This window comes from Hypanus sabinus, chromosome 24 (assembly GCF_030144855.1).
Source record: "Hypanus sabinus isolate sHypSab1 chromosome 24, sHypSab1.hap1, whole genome shotgun sequence".
Taxonomy (NCBI): Eukaryota; Metazoa; Chordata; class Chondrichthyes; order Myliobatiformes; family Dasyatidae; genus Hypanus; species Hypanus sabinus.
Genome location: NC_082729.1, coordinates 37996489 through 38019255, shown reverse-complemented (window position 1 = coordinate 38019255; position 22767 = coordinate 37996489). Strand labels below are relative to the sequence as shown.

General features: G+C 49.2%; 1 protein-coding gene across 1 annotated transcript; it reads right to left on the bottom strand.

The window, feature by feature from the left end:
- Positions 1-3030: 3030 nt before the first annotated feature.
- LOC132380786 (fibulin-1-like) lies at positions 3031-18679 on the bottom strand. Its single transcript, XM_059949779.1, has 7 exons — positions 18541-18679; positions 17579-17707; positions 11511-11636; positions 9976-10095; positions 6522-6650; positions 5734-5857; positions 3031-4675 (listed from the first exon to the last, which is right to left on the bottom strand). The coding sequence occupies exons 1-7, from the start codon at positions 18596-18598 to the stop codon at positions 4318-4320; spliced, it is 1044 nt and encodes a 347-aa protein (XP_059805762.1). The 5' UTR covers positions 18599-18679; the 3' UTR covers positions 3031-4317.
- Positions 18680-22767: the final 4088 nt, after the last annotated feature.

Sequence of the window (22767 nt, the reverse complement as noted above, 5' to 3'; positions counted from 1 at the left end):
ATGACATAGGAACAGAATTTGACCATTCGACCCAGTGAGCCTGCTCCACCATTTCAACATGACTGATTTATTACCCCTCTCAACCCCATTTTCCTGCCTTCTCCCCATGACCTTTCACAACCAGAACCTATCAAACTACGCTTTAAGTATACTTGTCCTCCACGGCTGCCTGTGGCCACAAATTCCACAGATTCACCACAAATTCCTCCTCGTCTCTGTTCTAAAGGGTTGCCACTCTATTCTGAGACAGTGCCCTCTGGTCCGAGATTTCCCCCACTATAGGAGACATCCTGTCCACTTCCACACATTTCAATAATGGAATCTCCACCCCCCCCCCACCCCGTTTTGACAAGCTGTGAGGATTAAAAGAACTCGAGTGCAGAGCAGTAAAATTTTGACTTGTAAATGGAAGCAAATATCATTCGACAGAACAGTCTCTCAAACATTAAATTAACACAGAAGCAGTCGGTAGCGTTCCCAGAAGGAGGGACGGTTAGCGTTACAGAGGAGTGACGGGGGTTTCAAGGACTAAATGTGGGAGGGGTTGTAAAATGAAGGGCAACCTTTTTTACACCCTTCGGTAAAAGGTCGACCTTTTAACCTTTCCCTAAGGTCAGTCTAACCTTGCCCTCCTACATAGCTCTGCAATTTTTTAAACCATGCTTTTCTAAGTCTTTTAGATGTCTGTAAGATGGAAATTGATTGTTTTCTGATCAGTCAGGGCATCAAAGAATATAACGAGAAGGCAGATGTATGGGATTGAGTGGGATCTGGGATCAGCCATGATGGAATAGCAGGGCAGTTTTGATGGGCTGAATGTCCTAATTCTGCTCCTACATTTTATGGTCTCATCTGCCTCTACCACCACCCTGGCAGGGTGTTCCACACATCCACCACTCTCTGTTTTTAAAAAAAGCCTACCTCTCACATCTCCCCTACACTTCCCTCCAATCATGGTCCCTGGGAGAAAGTCTCTGGCTGACGATTGAACTTGCCTCTTATCATCTTATACAGAGGATGACTGCGAGAGGGTTTGAAAGACGTGGAAAGCAAAGCTTTAGAGGGCTACAGGATACACAGAGGTAAATAGGGCGATCTCAGATAGGGAACATGGGTTAGCAAGGCCAAGTTGGGCCAAAGGGCCTGTTGTCATGATATACAACTCTCTGACTCCATACCTTTGAGGTCTGGACCGGACTGAAAGGATGGAAGAGACATTTCAACATTCGAACAGCAGAGACTAGCTCTAGTGTGAGAAACCGGGGTCAGACTGTGTGGCTCTCCCGCCAATGACTGCACCTGAGCAACGGGCCGAATGGCCTGAGCTGCAGTATCTTTTGAGGCACACGGAGATGATGCAGCCTCCTCTAGGGTGTGTGGAGGGTTAAATTGATCGGGGTACCAGGTACCGTACTGTGATGTTCGGTGTTCCTCCTGAAACCTTAATGGGTTCCTCTGTGATGCACAAGGACCACATCCTAGTGGCGGTCAAGTTCAGGATGCTGGTGAGGGGAGAGGGTGGGGGTCAGGAACAAGAGGCTGAGCAAGTGAGGTTTGTGTGTCTGAAGGTGGAAGCAGAATCCCTCTCAGTACCTTGACCAAGTGGAGAGGTAGAGCAGAACGGGACAAATGGGAGCCACAGAAAATGGTAGGACTCTGAGGAGCGCTGATGTACCAAGGGATCTCGGGGGGCAGGTACACAGCTCCCAGTGCAAACGAAACCATATGGAATGCTTGACTTCATCAGTGGGGATGTTGAGTCCTGGTCAAGTTGCAGTTGGATAGAACAGTGCACTTGGAGTGTTGTCTACAGTTCTGGTCACTCCAGTGCGTACAGGAGGGATGTGGGGGGGGGGCGGCTTGCAGAGGGTACAAAAGAGATTCACAAGGACGCTGCCTGGATTAGAGAGTATCAGCTACAGTACTGTGCCAATGTCTCAGGCACATGAATCAGAATCAGATTTAATATCACCAGCATATGTCGTGAAATTTGTTAACATTATGGCAGCTCTACAATTAAATGCATGATAAATATAGAGTGAAAGACAGTGAAGTATAATTAGTTACAATAAGTACTTATTAATTAGTTACAATAAGTAGTACAAATAAAACAGTAGTGAGGTCGTATTCATGGGTTCATTGTCCATTCAGAAATCGAATGGCAGAGGGGAAGAAGCTGTTCCTGAATCACTGAGTGTGTGCCTGCAGGCTTCTGTACCTTCTTCCCAATCGTAACAATGAGAAGAAGCCATGCTCTGGGTGATGTGGGTCCTTAAGGAAGGACATCGTCTTTCTGAGGCACCACTCCTTAAAGATGTCTTGTATACTACAGAGGCTGGCACCTATGATGGAGCTGACTCATTTTACAACTTTCTGGAGCTTCTTTTGGTCGTGTGCAGAAGCCAAACCCCCCTCCCTCAATACCAGACTGTGATGAGCCAGTCAAAATGTTCTCCGTGGTACATGCGTAGAAGTTTTCAAGTGTTTTAGGTGACAAACCAAATCTCTTCAAACTTCCAATGAAAGACAGCATTCTTTATAGCTGGATCAATATGTTGGGACCAGATTAGATCCTCAGAGATCTTGACATCCAGGAACTTGAAGCTGTTCACTCTCCACTCCTGATCCCTCCATGAGGATTGGGTTCTTCATCTTACCCTTCCTGAAGTCCACAATCAGCTCTTGGGTCTTACTGAGTGCCAGGTTGTTGCTGCGACACCACTCAACTAGTTGGTATATCTTGCTCCTATATGCCCTTTCATTACCATCTGAGATTCTACCAACAATGTCTGTATTATCAGCAAATTTATAGATGGTACTTGAGCCACATGGTACTGTGTAGAGCTGGGTGTGGGACAGGTGGCAGAGGAGATCTGGGGTTGGGGGTGGTGTGGGTACAGACAGCCGGAGACACCAGGCAAGGTCATTTGATTCCAAACAAATGGTTTATTGATCATTACAGAATGTCTCTCCAGTGCTTCCCACTACCTCCCCACTCCCTTCTGTTTTTCCAAACCATGATTCCTTTCTCCCAGCCCCCTTCCCACTCTCAGTCCACAATAGAGACCCATATCAGAATCAGGTTTATCATCACTCACATATGTCATGAAATTTGTCCTTTTTTGTGGCAGCAATACACAAAATTACTACAGTACTGTGCAGAAGCCTTAGCTAGATATATATGCTTCACAGTTTTGCACAATACTATATAAGAGAACTCAGCAGTTCAGGCAGCATCTGTGGAGTGGAATAGTCAACATTTTGGGCCTAAACTCTTCATCAGGAGAGGTTATATAAACTTTTCTCAGGAGCATCAGAGACTAACAGAGAGATATAAGTTGAGAGATAGAGGCAAAATACCTCATATCAGAGGGTATGTATTTAAGGTGAGCGGGGTTAACCTCAAAGGAAAGGTGCAGGTACCTCACACAGGAGGAGGGTTGGGCTGAAGATGCAATAGTGGTGTTTGAACTGATGTGGATCAGGTGCAGGCAGAAGGGATTTTTGCTTCATTTGGCATCAAGGCCGGCACAGAGATGCTGGGGTCTCTTCCTGTACACGTACCATCAAGTGGGCATGTGGAGTGAGGCCAGAAAGGGGGACGAAAGTAATGCAGGCACATGGGATTAGTACACTTAGACTTGGGGATGTATAAATTGTGGGCCAAATGGCCTACTTAACTCACCTCACACCGTCCCATCACATACTCCCAGGGTCAGACACAAAGTGAAACAGCCTCCACACTGTCCCATCACACACTCCAGGGGTCAGACACAGAGTGAATCTCCCTCCACATCGTCCCATCACACACTCCCGGGGTCAGACACAGAGTGAATCTCCCTCCACACCATCCCATCACACACTCCCGGGGTCAGACACAAAGTGAAACAGCCTCCACACCGTCCCATCACACACTCCAGGGGTCAGACACAGAGTGAATCTCCCTCCACACCATCCCATCACACACTCCCGGGGACAGACACAAAGTGAAAATCCCCCCACACCGTCACATCACACACTCACGGGGTCAGACACAAAGTGAAACAGCCTCCACACCGTCCCATCACACACTCCAGGGGTCAGACACAGAGTGAAACTCCCTCCACACCGTCCCATCACACACTCCCGGGGACAGACACAGAGTGAATCACCCTCCACACTGTCCCATCACACACTTTTGGGGTCTGAGTGAATAACTGTGGGCTCTTGCGCAGATCAACAGCCACATCAATCTGCTGATCTCTGAGGGTGGGTCACGGGGGAGGTGGGGTGGTGGTACAGTTACATAGAGCAGTAGGGAAGCAGGAGCACGTGGACTCAGAGCAGAGGGGCCGTGATGAAGATGTAGATTCTGGCGAGGAACTTGGTGGCCGCTGCCTGGCGGATTAGTGTCATCTCGACGTCCAGCAGGAAGTCTTGGGGCTGACGCGGCGGGAGCCGCAGGTAAACGTAGCCCATGTAGGGGTTGAGGCGGCGGGTGCCGAAGAACATGGCCTCGTTCCCCCCGGTGATGGACAGCAGGATGTTGTCACCGGCGCGCACCGGTGTGGGGCTCATGCGGAAGACGTCGGCCGGCACCCGGACGTTGGTGGGAAGGCTCAATTGGTAGTAGGTGATTGTCCGTGGGACCATCTGGCATTCCACGTAATCCCGGCACGACACGCGTTCACACTGGCTGGTGACACGGAGAAACGGATTAGCCAATGACATGGGGTTGTAACCATGTGACTTGCAGGAAACGGTCTACAGAATCTAATTGCAGAGAAAATCTACACGGTGTCCTTAACCGTGTCCAGACTCTTGTTTAAACAGGACCATTAGGATAGTTAAGTCTCGGACCAGACTTATTTTCCGTGGGAGATGAGGGAAGAGATTGCTACAGCTTTGGAACTTTGATCCCTGTGCACAGAATAGTATCAGATGACTGGAAGATTGATAGGAAGAAAGGTAACAGGAATGAACATAGGAATTGCAGACCAGTGAGCCTCATGTCGGTGGCAAACAAGAGGATTCTTAGAGACAGGTTTCCGAGCACTTGGAGAAGCATTAAGGACTTACTGGTTTTGTGGGAAGCAGGTGCCTGACTAACTTTGTCGAGGAAATTACTAAACAAATTGATTATGGTAGAGTGGTGGAGATGGTGTGTATGGATTTCAGAAAAAGGGTTTAACAAGGATTCCCCATGGAGGGCTCGTCCAGGAAGTCAAGAGGCCTGGTATCCGGGGGAGCTTGTCCTTGTGGATTCGGAACTGGCTTGTCCGCGGTTGGAAGGGGGTGGTTTTAGAGGGAAGTCGATGCCCCGTGTTTTTTCCTCTGAGCTCTGTTCAGGGACTCGTGATCTTTGTGATTTTTATAAATGACTGGTGGAGAAGTGGGTTAGGAAGTTTGCAGATGACACGAAGGCTGGAGGAGCTGTGGACAGTGTAGAAGGTCACCATAGGTTTCAGCACATTGACTGGGTTCAGAACTGGGCTGAGAAGTGGCAGGTGGAGTTCAAACCGGAGAAGTCTGAAGCGATTCACTTCAGAAAATCGAACAAAGGCAGAATTCAGGAGTCTTGGCAGTGTAGAGGAACAGAGGGAGCATGGGGTTGATGTCCATAGATCCCTCAAAGTTGTCAGGGCAGACTGATCATAATTGAGTTGGTTAATATAATTGGCACATCATGAGGAAGTTCCCATATGTGCTCTACTGTTCTGCGATTTACCACACTGTGTGGACAAGATTACTTACGTCTGTCCCACTCTCCTGTAGTTGGCAGGGCACTCGAAGGAGAGGCACTTAAATGTGCCCTGAATATTGAAGCAGCTCTCGTCAGCTGAGCAGTTGTGTGTCCCAAGTTTACATTCGTCGAGGTCTGGTGAGGAAAACAGAAAGAATTACACAGCCTTACAGGAGAGGGTGCAGAAGAGATTTACAAGGATGCCGCCTGCACTGGAGAGCCTTTGTTATTTAGGGAGAGGTTGGTTATACTGGGTCTTTATTGCTTGGAGCATAGGACAATGTGGAGAGGGGGTGACCTCAGAGAAGTTTACAAAATCACGAAGAGGGGTATGGATGGTCATTGTCTTCTCCTCAGAGTTGGGGAGTCCAAAGCAACAGAGCACTATACAAGACGAGAAGGGAGAGATTTAAAGATTAACTTTATTTGCCACATATATATCAAAACATGCATCAACGGCCAACACAATCTGAGGATGTGCCATGCACCAAGCATGCCCACAGCTTTCTAAACCTAACCATCTGTCATTTGGAGGAAACAAGCACCCAGAGGAAACTATGCGGAATAAGGGAGAACTACTAACTTCTCACAGGCAGTGGCAATACATGTTTAAATAATCCACTGTAATAGTCGATAAAATCTAATTCAATGGTCTACAACATCTAATTCAACAGCAATTGGTCTACAGAAACTAATTAAACGTCGAACAGTCTACAGAATCTAATCAAACGTCAAACAGTCTAATTAAAGTCTACGGTATCTAATTCAACAGCAGACAGTTTACAGAATCTAACAGTACCTTTGCAATTCCTTCCGTTGGGTGAGAGTACGTAGCCCTCGTCAGGACATCTACATGTGAAGGAGCCCGGTGTATTAATGCACTGATAGGCGCAGAGAGATGGGGAGGACAGTAAGCACTCATCAATGTCTGTCAGAAAACAATGGACAAGGATTACCCACTGCCACACCAGCACACCCTGAGCCCCAGGTGGCCACAGAACCCGTCCAGGAACCAACTCTGCTGTTCTGATGCACGCAACACCCCCATCCCTGCCCACCATAAACCACAGCTCACCCAGGCATGAGAGCCATGAATGATATGTAACAAATGCAGCCTAAATCGGGAGTGTCTCGTATCCAGGTCCTGCTGGAGTCCTTGCAGCAAATGTCCTTTTGGTAACCAGCTCTACCAACCCCTACAACCCCCTTTACCCACCCCCTCCCATCTCCCTCCCTAACCATAACCTTCTGGATCAGTCTTCCTGTCCCCCTTTACTCACTAACCTGCTACACCCCTCCCTAACCGCAACCTCTCATCTGTCCTCCCTACTTCTGTAACACCCTTCCCCATCTCTGTCCCCCATAATTCTGTAACCCCCTACAGTCTTACAGTCTCCATCTCCCTCCTGAACTCCCTACACTCCAGCCTCCCTAAATGTAAACTCCTAGACCCTTCCCCATCTGTCTCCCTCCTTAACTCTATCTCCCTTCTCACCTCTGTAACCCCATGCACCCCTCCCCATCTCCACCTGCCTCCCTCCCTCACGCCCTACACTCCTCCCTTCCTCCCTAAATGGAACCCCTAGACCCTTCCTGTCTCCCTCTGCACCTCTGTAACCCTATACTTGTAGTTCATCCATGCGATCTTCAAATGCTTGCCATTGCATATCCACCGTCAACCCTTTAAGTATCATTTGCCAGACTATCTTAGCTAATTCACATCTCATACCTTCAAAGTTACCCTTCTTTAAGTTCAGAACCTTTGTTTCTGAATTAACTATGTCACTCTCCATCCTAATGAAGAATTCCACCATATTATGATCACTCTTACCCAAGGGGCCTCGTACGACAAGATTGCTAACTAACCCTTCCTCATTGCTCAGTACCCAATCTAGAATGGCCTGCTCTCTAGTTGGTTCCTCAACATGTTGGTTCAGAAAACCATCCAAGAAATCCTCTTCCTCAGCACCCTTGCCAATTTGGTTCACCAAATATATGTAGATTGAAGTCACCCATTATAACTACTGTTCCTTTATTGCATGCATTTCTAATTTCCTGTTTAATGCCATCCCCAACTTCACTACTACTGTTAGGTGGCCTGTACACAACTCCCACCAGCGTTTTCTGCCCCTTGGTGTTATGCAGCTCTACCCATATCGATTCCACATCCTCCAGGCTAATGTCCTTCCTTTCTATTGCATTAATCATCTCTCTAACCAGCAATGCTACCCCACCTCCTTTTCTTTCCTGTCTATCCCTCCTGAATATTGAATATCCCTGGATGTTGAGCTCCCATCCTTGGTCACCCTGGAGCCATGTCTCTATGATTCTAACTATATCATATTCATTAATAACTATCTGCACATTCAATTCATCCACCTTGCTACGAATGCTCCTTGCATTTACACACAAAGCCTTCACAACACTCTTAGCCCTTATACAATTATGTTGAAAATTGGCCCTTTTTGCTTTTTGCCCTGGATTTGCCTGCCTGCCATTCTTACTTTTCGCCTTACTACTTTTTGCTTCTACCCTCATTTTACACCCCTCTGTCTCTCTGCACTTGTCCCCATCCCCCTGCCACATTAGTTTAAATCCTCCTGAACAGTAGTATCAAACGCTCCCCCTAGGACATTGGTTCCAGTCCAGCCCAGGTGCAGACCGTCCTGTTTATACCGGTCCCACCTCCCCCAGAACTGGTTCCAATGCCCCAGAAATTTGAATCCCTCCCCCTTGCACCATTTTTCAAGCCACGTACTCATCTGAAATATCCTCCTATTTCTACTCTGACTAGCATGTGACACTGGTAGTAATCCAGAGATTATTACCCTTGTGGTCCTACTTTTTAGTTTATCTCCTAACTCTCTAAATTCACCTTGTAGGACCTCATCCCGTTTTTCACCTATATCGTTGGTACCTATGTGCACCACGACCCCCGGCTGTTCACCCTCCCACTCCAGAATGTCCTGCAGCCGCTCAGAGACATCCTTGACCCTTGCACCAGGGAGGCAACATACCATCCTGGAGTCTCGTTTGCGGCCGCAGAAACACCTATCTATTCCCCTTACAATCGAATCCCCTATCACTATAGCTCTCCCACTCCTTTTCCTTCCCTCCTGTGCCGCAGGGCCCGTAATGTGCCATAAATGTCTCTGTTCTATGTTCTAATCCTTTGTAAGCATTTGTCGCTCCATGCTTGGAGTACCATGAGCAGCTTTGGGCCCTTTATATGAGGATGTGCTGGCATTGGAGAGGGTCCAGACCAGATTTAGGAGAATTCTGATTTATGAGAATTCATGGGAATGAAAGAGTTAATGTATGAGAAATCTTTACTGGCTCTGGGCCTGGACTCACTGGAATTTAGAAGAACATTGAATATTGAAAGATCGAGATAGAGTGGACATAGAGATAAATTTTTCTAAGACACAGCCTCAGATTAGAAGGACATTCCTTTAGAACAGAGAAGAGGAATTTATTTAGCCAGAGGGTGGTGAATCTGTGGAATTCATTGCCAGAGACAGCTGTGGAGGCCGAGTCATTGGGTAGATTTAAAGCGGAGCTTGATGGGTTCTTTACAATTGAGGGGTTGAAAGGTTACAAGGAGAAGGCAGGAGAATGGGGTTGAGAGGGAAAGTACATCGGCTATAAATGGTGGAGCAGGCTTGATGGGCTGAATGGCCTAATTCTGCTGCTATGATTAATGCTTTCATTATTTAAGTGGTGGGGGAGGTAGTTTTCCAAGGAGATTGGGGTATTGAGTTGTGGGGACAACAGAGAGAGGACAATGGCTGCAAGAATGAAAGGGGATTCTGGTGATATGTATCTGGTTCTGAAAGTCAGAAACCCTCCTCCCCCCCACCCCCCACCGTTCAGAAGCTGAGGAACCCACAGTGCAGTAACTGACCCTCAAAATCCCATTTGCATTGAACACATTTCATCAGCAGCCACCTTCCCATCAACTCTCCCCAGACCCTACTACCCCTCATCCACACATTTGGGGGTGTGGGGGCCCGATTTACCCACCCACCCTGTCTGTCTCTGGGATGTCTTTCTCCCCCAGGGCTGGGGAAATCAAGAACCAGAAAGCATAGTTTAAGGTGTGAGGTGTAATGGGAAACTGGGGGGGGGGGGCAACTTTTTTTTTTAACTCAGAGGGTGCTCGGTACGTGAAGCAGGGAATCACCTCCATCCCACAGCCAGTGGAGTGAATGGTCAAGCTGAGCCACCCCCACCCCACCTCTGCCGACGCTCACCCAGGCAGGCCGTTCTGTCGGTGGGGCTGAGGGTGAATCCCCTCTGGCATCGGCACTCAAAGGATCCCAGCACATTGAGGCAGTCGTGGCTGCAGGGGCTGTTCTGGCACTCGTCCACGTCTGCACAGAGGTGTGGGGATGGGGGGGGTGGGTTAGCAGAGGGTGGAGAGGTGGATTAGACCGGAACACTTTGCAAACCACACCCACCCCTCCCCCCACAACACCCTCAAACCCGTTCCACGCCCCGGTCAAATCATCAGGGGCAGTGAGCATAGGGGAGGCACCGATAGGATAAAGCAAAGGGCAAAATAACTAGCAAGAGCGGGCGTGGAGAGGGAGAGAGACGGAGGGGAGTTCACAGGGAGAAGGGTGACCCTGTACACCAGGGGTGGGGGGGGCAGAGGGGTGTTCATGGAGAAACAGGAGCCTCTCCAGATCACTCATTTAAAAGTTAATACAGTGGTGGGAGGAGGCAGACACAATCTGCCTAAAGGTCGTGCAGGGTTATGGTTGCCTCCGTCAGCTGAGGCGTTGTTCAGACTTTATATCCCTGGAGCACGGGAGAATGAGGGGCGATTTGATAGAGGTATGCAAAATTATGAAGCTGCTAATTATCAGGGACAAAATTCTGAAGGAGGATCCCTGGCGCCGCAGGAACATGGTGTTTCGCGAGACGCTATTCCAGCGTGGGCCACTCCAGAATCTGGCGCCCAGCTCCGGCGCCACTCTCCATACGTCCTCTCGTGGAAGGCACGGGTTTTCCTGCCGCTCTGGTCCAAAGACGTACCAGGTAGGCTCACTGATCATTGTGAATTGTCCCGTGATTAGGTTGGGGTTTCCGGGGTGGTGGGGCTCGAAGGGTCAGGGTGGGCCTACTCTGCGCTATTCTGCTAAATGAATATTACTGGGGAAAATACAGGCAGGCTTTTAACACTGACACAAAAAAGTCTTTATTTTTCTGTTGATCGGTGTTCAAAAAAACCCAAATGATATCCAGTGTGATTCAAAGTTGTAAAACAATGAAACTTCCAAGGGAGGGTGAATTATAGGCACATGGTGCCTATATATAGGTGTACTTGGACAAGAACACTTCAGAGATGGAAGATTCGAGATTATTTATCGATGTCCTTCAGTAACAAGCCTAAAGCAGAACAACAGACTTGTCACTCCAGATCTGATGCAGCGTAAAGAACAGGATAGGTGGTAAAATAAAAATAGAAAAGCAAGAACAGTAAATGATTGAGTGTGGCCATGAGTACGTAATGATTAGATTTATACTCAGTAACACACACAGAATGCTGCAGCATCCTCAGCGTACTCGGGCGCTGAGGAGTGGAGGATCCAGAATTGACGTTGAGGGTCCAATATGAGGCGCTCCCTCTCTCTCGGTGAGGGAGCTGGGACAGATACCCTCCCCAACGAGAGAGGGAGACGTGAGTGCGCGTGCCGAGGTTGGGAGGCGGGGTGTTCCCTCTTGGGTCAGAGGGGATTCTGACCCCAACATCGCCTCTGCCCCTCGAGTGAGGGGTAATTACCTGCACAGGTCTGGCCGTCTGGGGCCAAGCGGAATCCCACGTTGCAGCCGCACTGATAGGAGCCAGGGGTGTTGATGCAGAGCTGGGCACAGATCCGGCCCTGGTACCGATGGCACTCATTAATGTCTGAGGGGAGCGACGGCGTGAGATAGAGAGAAAGTGTGAGAGAAAGAGAAAATGTGAGAGGCAGCAAGTACATGTGTGTGTGTGAGAGAGAGAGAGACAGAGAGAGACACACACAGACAGACATGGAGAGGGACAGAAACATAGAAAACCTACAGCACAATACAGGCCCTTTGGCCCACAAAGCTGTGCCGAACATGTCCCCACCTTCGAACTACCTGGGCTTCACCCACAGCCCTCTATTTTTCTAAGCTCCAACTAGCCATCCAGCAGTCTCTTAAAAGACCCTATTGTTTCCGTCTCCACCACCGCTGCCGGCAGCCCATTCCACTCACTCACCACTCTCTGCATAAAAAACTTACCCCTGATATCTCCTCTGTACCTACTTCCAAGCACCTTAAAACTACGCCCTCTCGTGCTAGCCATTTCAGCCCTGGATAAAAGCCTCTAACTATCCACATGATCAATGCCTCTCATCATCTTATACACCTCTATGAGGGCACCTCTCATCCTCCATCGCTCCAAGGAGAAAAGGCCGAGTTCACTCAACCTATTCTCATAAGGCATGCTCCCCAATGCAGGCAACATCCTTGTAAATCTCCTCTGCACCCTTTCTGTGGTTTCCACATCCTTCCTGTAGTGAGGTGACCAGAACTGAGAACACTACTCCAGGTGGGGTCTGACCAGGGTCCTATATGGCTGCAACATTACCTCTTAAACTCAATCCCACAATTAATGAAGGTTGTACGCCTTCTTAACCTCAGAATCAACCTGCACAGCTGCTCTGAGTGTTCTGTGGACTTGGACCCCAAGATCCCTCTGATCCTCCACACTGCCAAGAGTCTTACCATTAATGCTGTATTCTGTCATTATATTTAACCTACCAAAATGAACCACTTCACGCTTATCTGGGTTGAACTCCATCTGCCACTTCTCAGCCCAGTTCTGCATCCTATCAATGTCCCACTGTAACCACACTATCCACAACACCCCCAACCTTTGTGTCATCAGCAAACTTATTAACCCACCTTTCTACTTCCTCAACCAGGTCATTTATAAAAATCACAAAGAGTAGGGGGTCCCAGAACAGATCCCTAAGGCACACCACTGGTCACCGGCCCCCATGCAGAATATGACCCATCTACAACCACTCTGCCTTCTGTGGGCAAGCCAGTTCTGGATCCACAAAGCAATGTCCCCTTGGATCCCATGCCTCCTTACTTTCTCAATAAGCTCTGCATGGGTACCTTATCAAATGCCTTGCTGAAATCCATATACACTACATCAACTACTCTACCCTCATCAATATATTTAATCACATCCTCAAAAAATTCAGTCAGGCTCGTAAGGCACAACCTGCCCTTGACAAAGCCATGCTGACTATTCTTAATCATATTATGCTTCTCCAAATGTTTATAAATCCTGCCTCTCAGGATCTTCTCCATCAAATTACCAACCACTGAGGTAAGACTCATTGGTCTATAATTTCCTGGGCTATCCCTACTCCCTTTCTTGAATAAGGGAACAACATCCACAACCCTCCAATCCTCCGGAACCTCTCCCATCCTCATTGATGATACAAAGATCATCACCAGAGGCTCAGCAATCTCCTTCCTCGCTTCCCACAGTAGCCTGGAGTACATCCCATCTGGTCCCGGTGACTTGTCCAACTTGATGCTTTCTAAAGGTCCAGCACATCTTCTTCCTTAATACCTACGTGCTCAAGCTTTTCAGTCCACTGCAAGTCATCCCTACAATCATCAAAATCCTTTTCCATAGTGAATCCTGAAACAAAGTATTCATTAAGTACCTCTGCTATCTGCTCCAGTTCCATGCACACTTTTCCACTGTCACACTTGATTGGTCCTATTCTCTCACATCTTATCCTCTTGCTCTTCACATACTCAGGGTTTTCCTTAATCCTGTCCACCAAGATCATCTCATGGCCCCTTCTGGCTCTCCTAACTTCATTCTTAAGCTCTTTCTTGCTAGCCTTATAATCTTCTAGATTCCTATCATTACCTAATTTTTTAAACCTTTCCTAAGCTCCTCTTCTTGACTAAATTTACAACAGCCTTTGTACACCACGGATCTTGTACCCTACTATCCTTTCCATGGCTCATTGGAACAAACCTACTCAGAACCCCATGCAAATATCCCCTGAATATTTGCCACATTTCTTCTGTAAGTTTGTCTGTGAGAGGACTTTCGGTAAGATGGTGATTGCTTAGCTGCTCCGAACTTTTGTTCCGTTACTGTCGCTATCTTTGCACTAAATGTCTCCATTTTTGAAACCTTAGTCGGGAACTTTCTCGGTATCTCTTACTTGCCTGTGAGCACATCTAACTCACAATGTCTAGCAAGAGCTCTAAATCCGGGAGAAAGGAAGCTACGGCTCTCTCAGACGAGACCCTGGCTGCGCTCGGTCAGCTCCGAGACGAAATTTTAAAGGAATTCAAAACCGCTTTCAAACAGTTGGAGGTCAAGATCGATCAAATCAACGACAAAGTGGGCAAACGTGCCCAACACTTATCTCGCATCGATTCGACTTCTGAAGATTTAGAAAGTAAGTTTGTCTGTGAACATCTGTTTCCAATTTGTGTTTCCGAGTTCCTGCCTGATAGCCTCATATTCCACTTATTCCAATTAAATGCTTCCCAAACTTGTCTGTTCCTATCCTCTCCAATGCTATGGTAAAGGAGATAGATTTGTGATCACTGTCTCCAAAATGGTCTCCCACTGAGAGACCTGACAACTGACCAGGTCTGTTTCCCAATACCAGATCAAGTACAGCCTCTCCTCTTGTAGGCTTATCTACATATTGTGTCAAGAAACCTTCCTGATCACACCTAACAAACTCCACCCCATCTAAACCCCCCACTCTAGGGAGAAGCCAATAGATATTTGGGAAATTGAAATCTCCCATCACAACCGTTATTATTACTCCTTTCCAGAATCTGTCTCCCTATCTGCTCCTTGATGTCCCTGCTATCATTGGGTAGCCTAAAAAAAAAACCAATGGAGTTATTGATCCCTTCCTATTCCTAATGTCCACCCACAGAAACACCATAAACAACCCCTCCATGACTTCCTCCTTTTCTGCAGTCGTGACCCTACCTCTGATCAAAAGTTCGGTTCGGTTCGCACCCCCTAGCAATTCTATTTTAAACTCTCCCTAATAGCCTTAGCAAACCTCCCTGTCCCCCTGGCATTCAAGTGCAACCCATCCTTTTTGTACAGGTCACGCCTGCCCCAAAAGAGGTCCCAATGATCCAGAAATCTGAATCCCTGCCCCCTGCTCCAATCCCACAGCCACACATTTATCCTCCATCTCATTCTACTCCTATTCTCACTGTCACGTGGCACAGGCAGTAATCCCAAGATTACTACCTATGACGTCCTGCTTCTCAACTTCCTTCCTAACTCCCTATAGTCTATTTTCAGGACCTCCTCCCTTTTCCAGCCTATGTCGTTGGTACCAATATGTACCATGACCTCTGGCAGTTCTCCCTCCCACTTCAAGATATCGTGGACACGATCAGAAACACCCCAGACCTTGGCACCTGGGAGGCATCCGTGTTTCTTTCCTGTGTCCACAGAATCACCTATCTGACCCCTTGACTATAGAGTCCCCTATCACTGCTGCCTTCCTCTTCCTTTCCAAACCCTTCTGAGCCACAGGGCCAGACTCTGTGCCAGAGGCATGGCCACTGTTGCTTCCCCCAGGTAGGCCATCAACCCACCCCCCCAACAGGAGTGCTTACTGTTAAAGGGAACAGCCACTGGGGTTCTCTCTAGTATCTGACTCCTGCCCTCCCTCTCCTGACTGTTACCCACTTATCTGTCTCCCCAGGCCCTGGCCCTATAGCTCCTCTCTATCACCTCCTCACTCCCCCTGACCAGAGGAAGGTCATCGAGCTGCATCTCCAGTTCCCTAACCCGGTCCCAGAGGAGCCGCTGCTCGACGCACCTGGTGCAGATGTGGCCGTCCGGGAGGCTGGGAGTCTGCAAGATTTCCCACATCTGACACCGAGCACAGAACACTGGCCTCACACGCATTCTTCCTGTCTGTATTCTAAACAGGTAAACTACCTCACCTCGATCATTTATCGATAGATGGACGGACAGACAGCAAGAGTGAGACAGAGAGAGAAAGAGGCAGGAGTTTAACCAATACACAAGAGGATCCCTCGATCACGTTAACCAGAATGGAGGCCTCCACAGCTCCATAACCCCATTCTGCACACAACCCCCAGCCACCCAACCCTGGAGCTGATTGAAACCTCCCCATAATCCCACACGAAGGGGCAGGCAAGTGAGAGGCGAACGGAAGATCTGTAACAGGAATGTAAGCGAGAGGCAGAGTCATAACACAGAGTGAAGCTCCCTCCACACCGTCCCATCACACACCCCCGGGGTCAGACACAGAGTGAAGCTCCCTCCACACCGTCCCATCACACACCCCCAGGGTCAGACACAGAGTGAAGCTCCCTCCACACCGTCCCATCACACACTCCCAGGGTCAGACACAGAGTGAAGCTCCCTCCACACCGTCCCATCACACACTCCCGGGGTCAGACACAGTGAAGCTCCCTCCACACCATCCCATCACACACCCCCGGGGTCAGACACAGAGTGAAGCTCCCTCCACACCGTCCCATCACACACCCCCGGGGTCAGACACAGAGTGAAGCTCCCTCCACACCGTCCCATCACACACTCCCGGGGTCAGACACAGAGTGAAGCTCCCTCCACACCGTCCCATCACACACCCCCGGGGTCAGACACAGAGTGAAGCTCCCTCCACACCGTCCCATCACACACCCCCAGGGTCAGACACAGAGTGAAGCTCCCTCCACACCGTCCCATCACACACTCCCGGGGTCAGACACAGTGAAGCTCCCTCCACACCGTCCCATCACACACCCCCGGGGTCAGACACAGAGTGAAGCTCCCTCCACACCGTCCCATCACACACCCCCGGGGTCAGACACAGAGTGAAGCTCCCTCCACACCGTCCCATCACACACTCCCGGGGTCAGACACAGAGTGAAGCTCCCTCCACACCGTCCCATCACACACCCCCGGGGTCAGACACAGAGTGAAGCTCCCTCCACACCGTCCCATCACACACTCCCGGGGTCAGACACAGAGTGAAGCTCCCTCCACAACGTCCCATCACACACTCCCGGGGTCAGACACAGAGTGAAGCTCCCTCCACAACGTCCCATCACACACCCCCGGGGTCAGACACAGAGTGAAGCTCCTTCCACACCGTCCCATCACACACACCCGAGTCAGACACAGAGTGAAGCTCCCTCCACACCATCTCATCACACACTCCCGGGGTCAGACACAGAGTGAAACTCCCTCCACACTGTCCCATCACACACCCCCAGGGTCAGACACAGAGTGAAGCTCCTTCCACACCGTCCCATCAAAGACTCCCGGGGTCAGACACAGAGTGAAGCTCCTTCCACACCGTCCCATCACACACTCCCGGGGTCAGACTCAGAGTGAAGCTCCCTCCACACCATCCCATCACACACTCCCGGGGTCAGACACAGAGTGAAGCTCCTTCCACACCGTCCCATCACACACTCCCGGGGTCAGACACAGAGTGAAACTCCCTCCACACCGTCCCATCACACACTCCCGGGGTCAGACACAGAGTGAAGCTCCTTCCACACCGTCCCATCACACACTCCCGGGGTCAGACACACAGTGAAACTCCCTCCACACCGTCCCATCACACACTCCCGGGGTCAGACACACAGTGAAACTCCCTCCACACCGTCCCATCACACACTCCCAGGGTCAGACACAGCAGGGCAGTGGGGGGGTGGGGGGGAGGTGGTTTCAGGTGGGAGGGGGGAAGATGATGGAGGGGTAAGACAGAGGGGAGAGGAGAGAGAGGGAGTGAGGAGCCACACCAGCATCCTTACCTACACAGCCCCAGGTGACAGGGTCGCCCCGGTACCCCAGTCGGCAGTCACACCTGTAGCTGCCCGGAACGTTCCGGCAAACCTGTTCGGCGTGGCAGTGGTGGGAGTTGTCCCGGCATTCGTCCACATCTGCACAGTGGGGTTGAGGGTGGGGGGTGGTGGGGTCTCCATCAGACACCAGTTCAAGCCTCAGGGCCAACAGCACCCCCCATCATTGCCCCTACCCACCCTCCACTTCACTCCTCCTTCACGCCCCTCCCCTATCGCTGTCCCTCCCTCGCTCATTCCATAGCTCTCCCTCCTCTCTCTGCCCCTCATCCCTCAATGCCCCTCCTCATCACCCCTCCCTCCTTATTACCACTCCCTCATTGCTGCCCCTCCCTCTCTGTGACCAGTAGATGTGGGAAGGATGTTTCCCATGAGGGTGGGGGGGGGGAGTCTAGGGCAAGAGGGCACAGCCTCAGGATAGAGGGGTGTCCTTTTAAAATGGAGACGCAGGGAAATTTCTTTAGCCAGAGGGTGATGAATTTGTTACCACAGGCAGCTGTGATGGCCGGGTAGTTGGGTGTATTTACGGCAGAGCTTGGCAGGTTCTTGATCGGACACGGCACCAAGGGTAACGGGGAGAAGGCCGAGGAGTGGGGCTGAGGAGGGAAGAAAGATCAGCCATGATTGAATGACGGAGCAGTCTCGATGGGCCAACTGACCTAAATCTGCTCCTATGTCTTATGGTCTTTATGGACCACTCTCCTCACAGCCCCTCCCTCCCTGTGACCACCACTCCCTCCTTGCCTCCATTCCTCCCTCACCTCCACTCCTTGCCACCCCGCCGCCCTCATCACCCCTCCTGTTGGATGCAATTGCATCGATAGGACCGCCTGACCAGCATCAGAGGGAGGGATCTACCCCACCCACAGGCCGTTTGGGGGGGGTGGGGTCAGGGCAGATGCGGGGGGACTCACCCACACAGCGAGCGTTGTCCTCACTGGCCCGGTAACCGACACGGCAGCTGATGGGCATGGGGAGGCAGGAGTAGGAGCCGATAGCGTTGTAGCAGCTTCGCCCCAGCGGGCACGGCCGGTGAGGGGACTCACACTCATTCGTGTCTGTCAGAGAGCAAACTCACCAACATCAGTGAGACCTTGGCCCACACCAGGGTCTGTTATTCTATAAATAAACCCTGGATTCGATCCCAGCCCTTAGCCCACACCAGGGATCTGTTATTCTATAAATAAACCCCTGGATTCGATCCCAGCCCTTAGCCCACACCAGGGATCTGTTATTCTATAAATAAACCCCTGGATTAGATCCCAACCCATAGCCCACACCAGGGATCTGTTATTCTATAAATAAACCCCTGGATTAGATCCCAGCCCTTAGCCCACACCAGGGATCTGTTATTCTATAAATAAACCCCTGGATTCGATCCCAGCCCTTAGCCCACACCAGGGATCTGTTATTCTATAAATAAACCCTTTATTCGATCGAAGCCCTTAGCCCACACCAGGGATCTGTTATTCTATAAATAAACCCCTGGATAAGATCCCAGCCCTTAGCCCACACCAGGGATCTGTTATTCTATAAATAAACCCCTGGATAAGATCCCAGCCCTTAGCCCACACCAGGGATCTGTTATTCTATAAATAAACCCCTGGATTCGATCCCAGCCCTTAGCCCACACCAAGGATCTGTTATTCTATAAATAAACCCTGGATAAGATCCCAGCCCTTAGCCCACACCAGGTATCTGTTATTCTAAAAATAAACCCTGGATTCGATCCCAGCCCTTAGCCCACACCAGGGATCTGTTATTCTATAAATAAATCCTGGATTCGATCCCAGCCCTTAGCCCACACCAGGGATCTGTTATTCTATAAATAAACCCTGGATTCGATCCCAGCCCTTAGCCCACACCAGGGATCTGTTATTCTATAAATAAACCCCTGGATTCAATCCCAGCCCTTAGCCCACAACAGGGTCTGTTATTCTATAAATAAACCCTGGATTAGATCCCAGCCCTTAGCCCACACCAGGGATCTGTTATTCTATAAATAAACCCCTAGATTCGATCCCAGCCCTTAGCCCACACCAGGGATCTGTTATTCTCTAAATAAACCCTGGGTTAGATCCCAGCCCTTAGCCCACAAAAGGAATCTGTTATTCTATAAATAAACCCCTGGATTAGATCACAGCCCTTAGCCCACACCAGGGATCTGTTATTCTATAAATAAACCCTGGATAAGATCCCAGCCCTTAGCCCACACCAGGGATCTGTTATTCTATAAATAAACCCTGGATTCGATCCCAGCCCTTAGCCCACACCAGGGATCTGTTATTCTATAAATAAACCCCTGGATTCAATCCCAGCCCTTAGCCCACACCAGGGATCTGTTATTCTATAAATAAACCCTGGATAAGATCCCAGCCCTTAGCCCACACCAGGGATCTGTTATTCTCTAAATAAACCCTGGGTTAGATCCCAGCCCTTAGCCCACACCAGGGATCTGTTATTCTATAAATAAACCCCTAGATTCGATCCCAGCCCTTAGCCCACACCAGGGATCTGTTATTCTATAAATAAACCCCTAGATTTGATCCCAGCCCTTAGCCCACACCAGGGATCTGTTACTCTATAAATAAACCCCTGGATTAGATCCCAGCCCTTAGCCCACACCAGGGATCTGTTTTTCTATAAATAAACCCCTAGACTCGAATTCAGCCCTTAGCCCACACCAGGGATCTGTTACTCTATAAATAAACCCCTGGATTCGATCCCAGCCCTTAGCCCACACCAGGGATCTGTTATTCTATAAATAAACCCCTGGATTAGATCCCAGCCCTTAGGCCACACCAGGGATCTGTTATTCTATAAATAAACCCCTGGATTAGATCCCAGCCCTTAGCCCACACCAGGGATCTGTTACTCTATAAATAAACCCCTGGGTTAGATCCCAGCCCTTAGCCCACACCAGGGATCTGTTACTCTATAAATAAACCCCTGGATTAGATCCCAGCCCTTAGCCCACACCAGGGATCTGTTATTCTATAAATAAACCTTGCGTTAGATCCCAGCCCTTAGCCCACACCAGGGATCTGTTATTCTATAAATAAACCCTAGATTCGATCCCAGCCCTTAGCCCACACCAGGGATCTGTTACTCTATAAATAAACCCTGGATTCGATCCCAGCCCTTAGCCCACACCAGGGATCTGTTATTCTATAAATAAACCCTGGATTCGATCCCAGCCCTTAGCCCACACCAGGGATCTGTTACTCTATAAATAAACCTTTTATTCGATCCCAGCCCTTAGCCCACACCAGGGATCTGTTATTCTATAAATAAACCCCTGGATTCGATCCCAGCCCTTAGCCCACACCAGGGATCTGTTATTCTATAAATAAACCCCTGGATTAGATCCCAGCCCTTAGCCCACACCAGGGATCTGTTATTCTATAAATAAACCCCTGGATAAGATCCCAGCCCTTAGCCCACACCAGGGATCTGTTATTCTATAAATAAACCCTGGATTCGATCCCAGCCCTTAGCCCACACCAGGGATCTGTTATTCTATAAATAAACCCTTTATTCGATCCCAGCCCTTAGCCCACACCAGGGATCTGTTATTCTATAAATAAACCCTGGATAAGATCCCAGCCCTTAGCCCACACCAGGGATCTGTTATTCTATAAATAAACCCTTTATTCGATCCCAGCCCTTAGCCCACACCAGGGATCTGTTATTCTATAAATAAACCCCTGGATAAGATCCCAACCCTTAGCCCACACCAGGGATCTGTTATTCTATAAATAAATCCTGGATTCGATCCCAGCCCTTAGCCCACACCAGGGATCTGTTATTCTATAAATAAATCCTGGATTCGATCCCAGCCCTTAACCCACACCAGGGATCTGTTATTCTATAAATAAACCCTTTATTCGATCCCTGCCCTTAGCCCACACCAGGGATCTGTTATTCTATAAATAAACCCTGGATAAGATCCCAGCCCTTAGCCCACACCAGGGATCTGTTATTCTATAAATAAACCCTGGATTCGATCCCAGCCCTTAGCCCACACCAGGGATCTGTTATTCTATAAATAAACCCCTGGATTCAATCCCAGCCCTTAGCCCACACCAGGGATCTGTTATTCTATAAATAAACCCTGGATAAGATCCCAGCCCTTAGCCCACACCAGGGATCTGTTATTCTCTAAATAATCCCTGGGTTAGATCCCAGCCCTTAGCCCACACCAGGGATCTGTTATTCTATAAATAAACCCCTAGATTCGATCCCAGCCCTTAGCCCACACCAGGGATCTGTTATTCTATAAATAAACCCCTAGATTTGATCCCAGCCCTTAGCCCACACCAGGGATCTGTTACTCTATAAATAAACCCCTGGATTAGATCCCAGCCCTTAGCCCACACCAGGGATCTGTTATTCTATAAATAAACCCCTAGATTCGAATTCAGCCCTTAGCCCACACCAGGGATCTGTTATTCTATAAATAAACCCCTGGATTCGATCCCAGCCCTTAGCCCACACCAAGGATCTGTTATTCTATAAATAAACCCTGGATAAGATCCCAGCCCTTAGCCCACACCAGGTATCTGTTATTCTAAAAATAAACCCTGGATTCGATCCCAGCCCTTAGCCCACACCAGGGATCTGTTATTCTATAAATAAATCCTGGATTCGATCCCAGCCCTTAGCCCACACCAGGGATCTGTTATTCTATAAATAAACCCTGGATTCGATCCCAGCCCTTAGCCCACACCAGGGATCTGTTATTCTATAAATAAACCCCTGGATTCAATCCCAGCCCTTAGCCCACAACAGGGTCTGTTATTCTATAAATAAACCCTGGATTAGATCCCAGCCCTTAGCCCACACCAGGGATCTGTTATTCTATAAATAAACCCCTAGATTCGATCCCAGCCCTTAGCCCACACCAGGGATCTGTTATTCTCTAAATAAACCCTGGGTTAGATCCCAGCCCTTAGCCCACAAAAGGAATCTGTTATTCTATAAATAAACCCCTGGATTAGATCCCAGCCCTTAGCCCACACCAGGGATCTGTTATTCTATAAATAAACCCTGGATAAGATCCCAGCCCTTAGCCCACACCAGGGATCTGTTATTCTATAAATAAACCCTGGATTCGATCCCAGCCCTTAGCCCACACCAGG

What these genes read in the sequence shown, in the direction of transcription:
- LOC132380786 (XM_059949779.1), bottom strand. Translation starts at nt 18,598, where the DNA reads ATGCCCATCAGCTGCCGTGTCGGTTACCGGGCCAGTGAGGACAACGCT. An exon ending in TGTCACCTGGGGCTGTGTAG is followed by an intron (nt 11,637 to 17,578) that starts GTAAGGATGCTG and finishes CGCTCCCCTCAG; the next exon opens with ACATTAATGAGTGCCATCGG. An exon ending in CAACGGAAGGAATTGCAAAG is followed by an intron (nt 5,858 to 6,521) that starts GTACTGTTAGAT and finishes TTTCCTCACCAG; the next exon opens with ACCTCGACGAATGTAAACTT.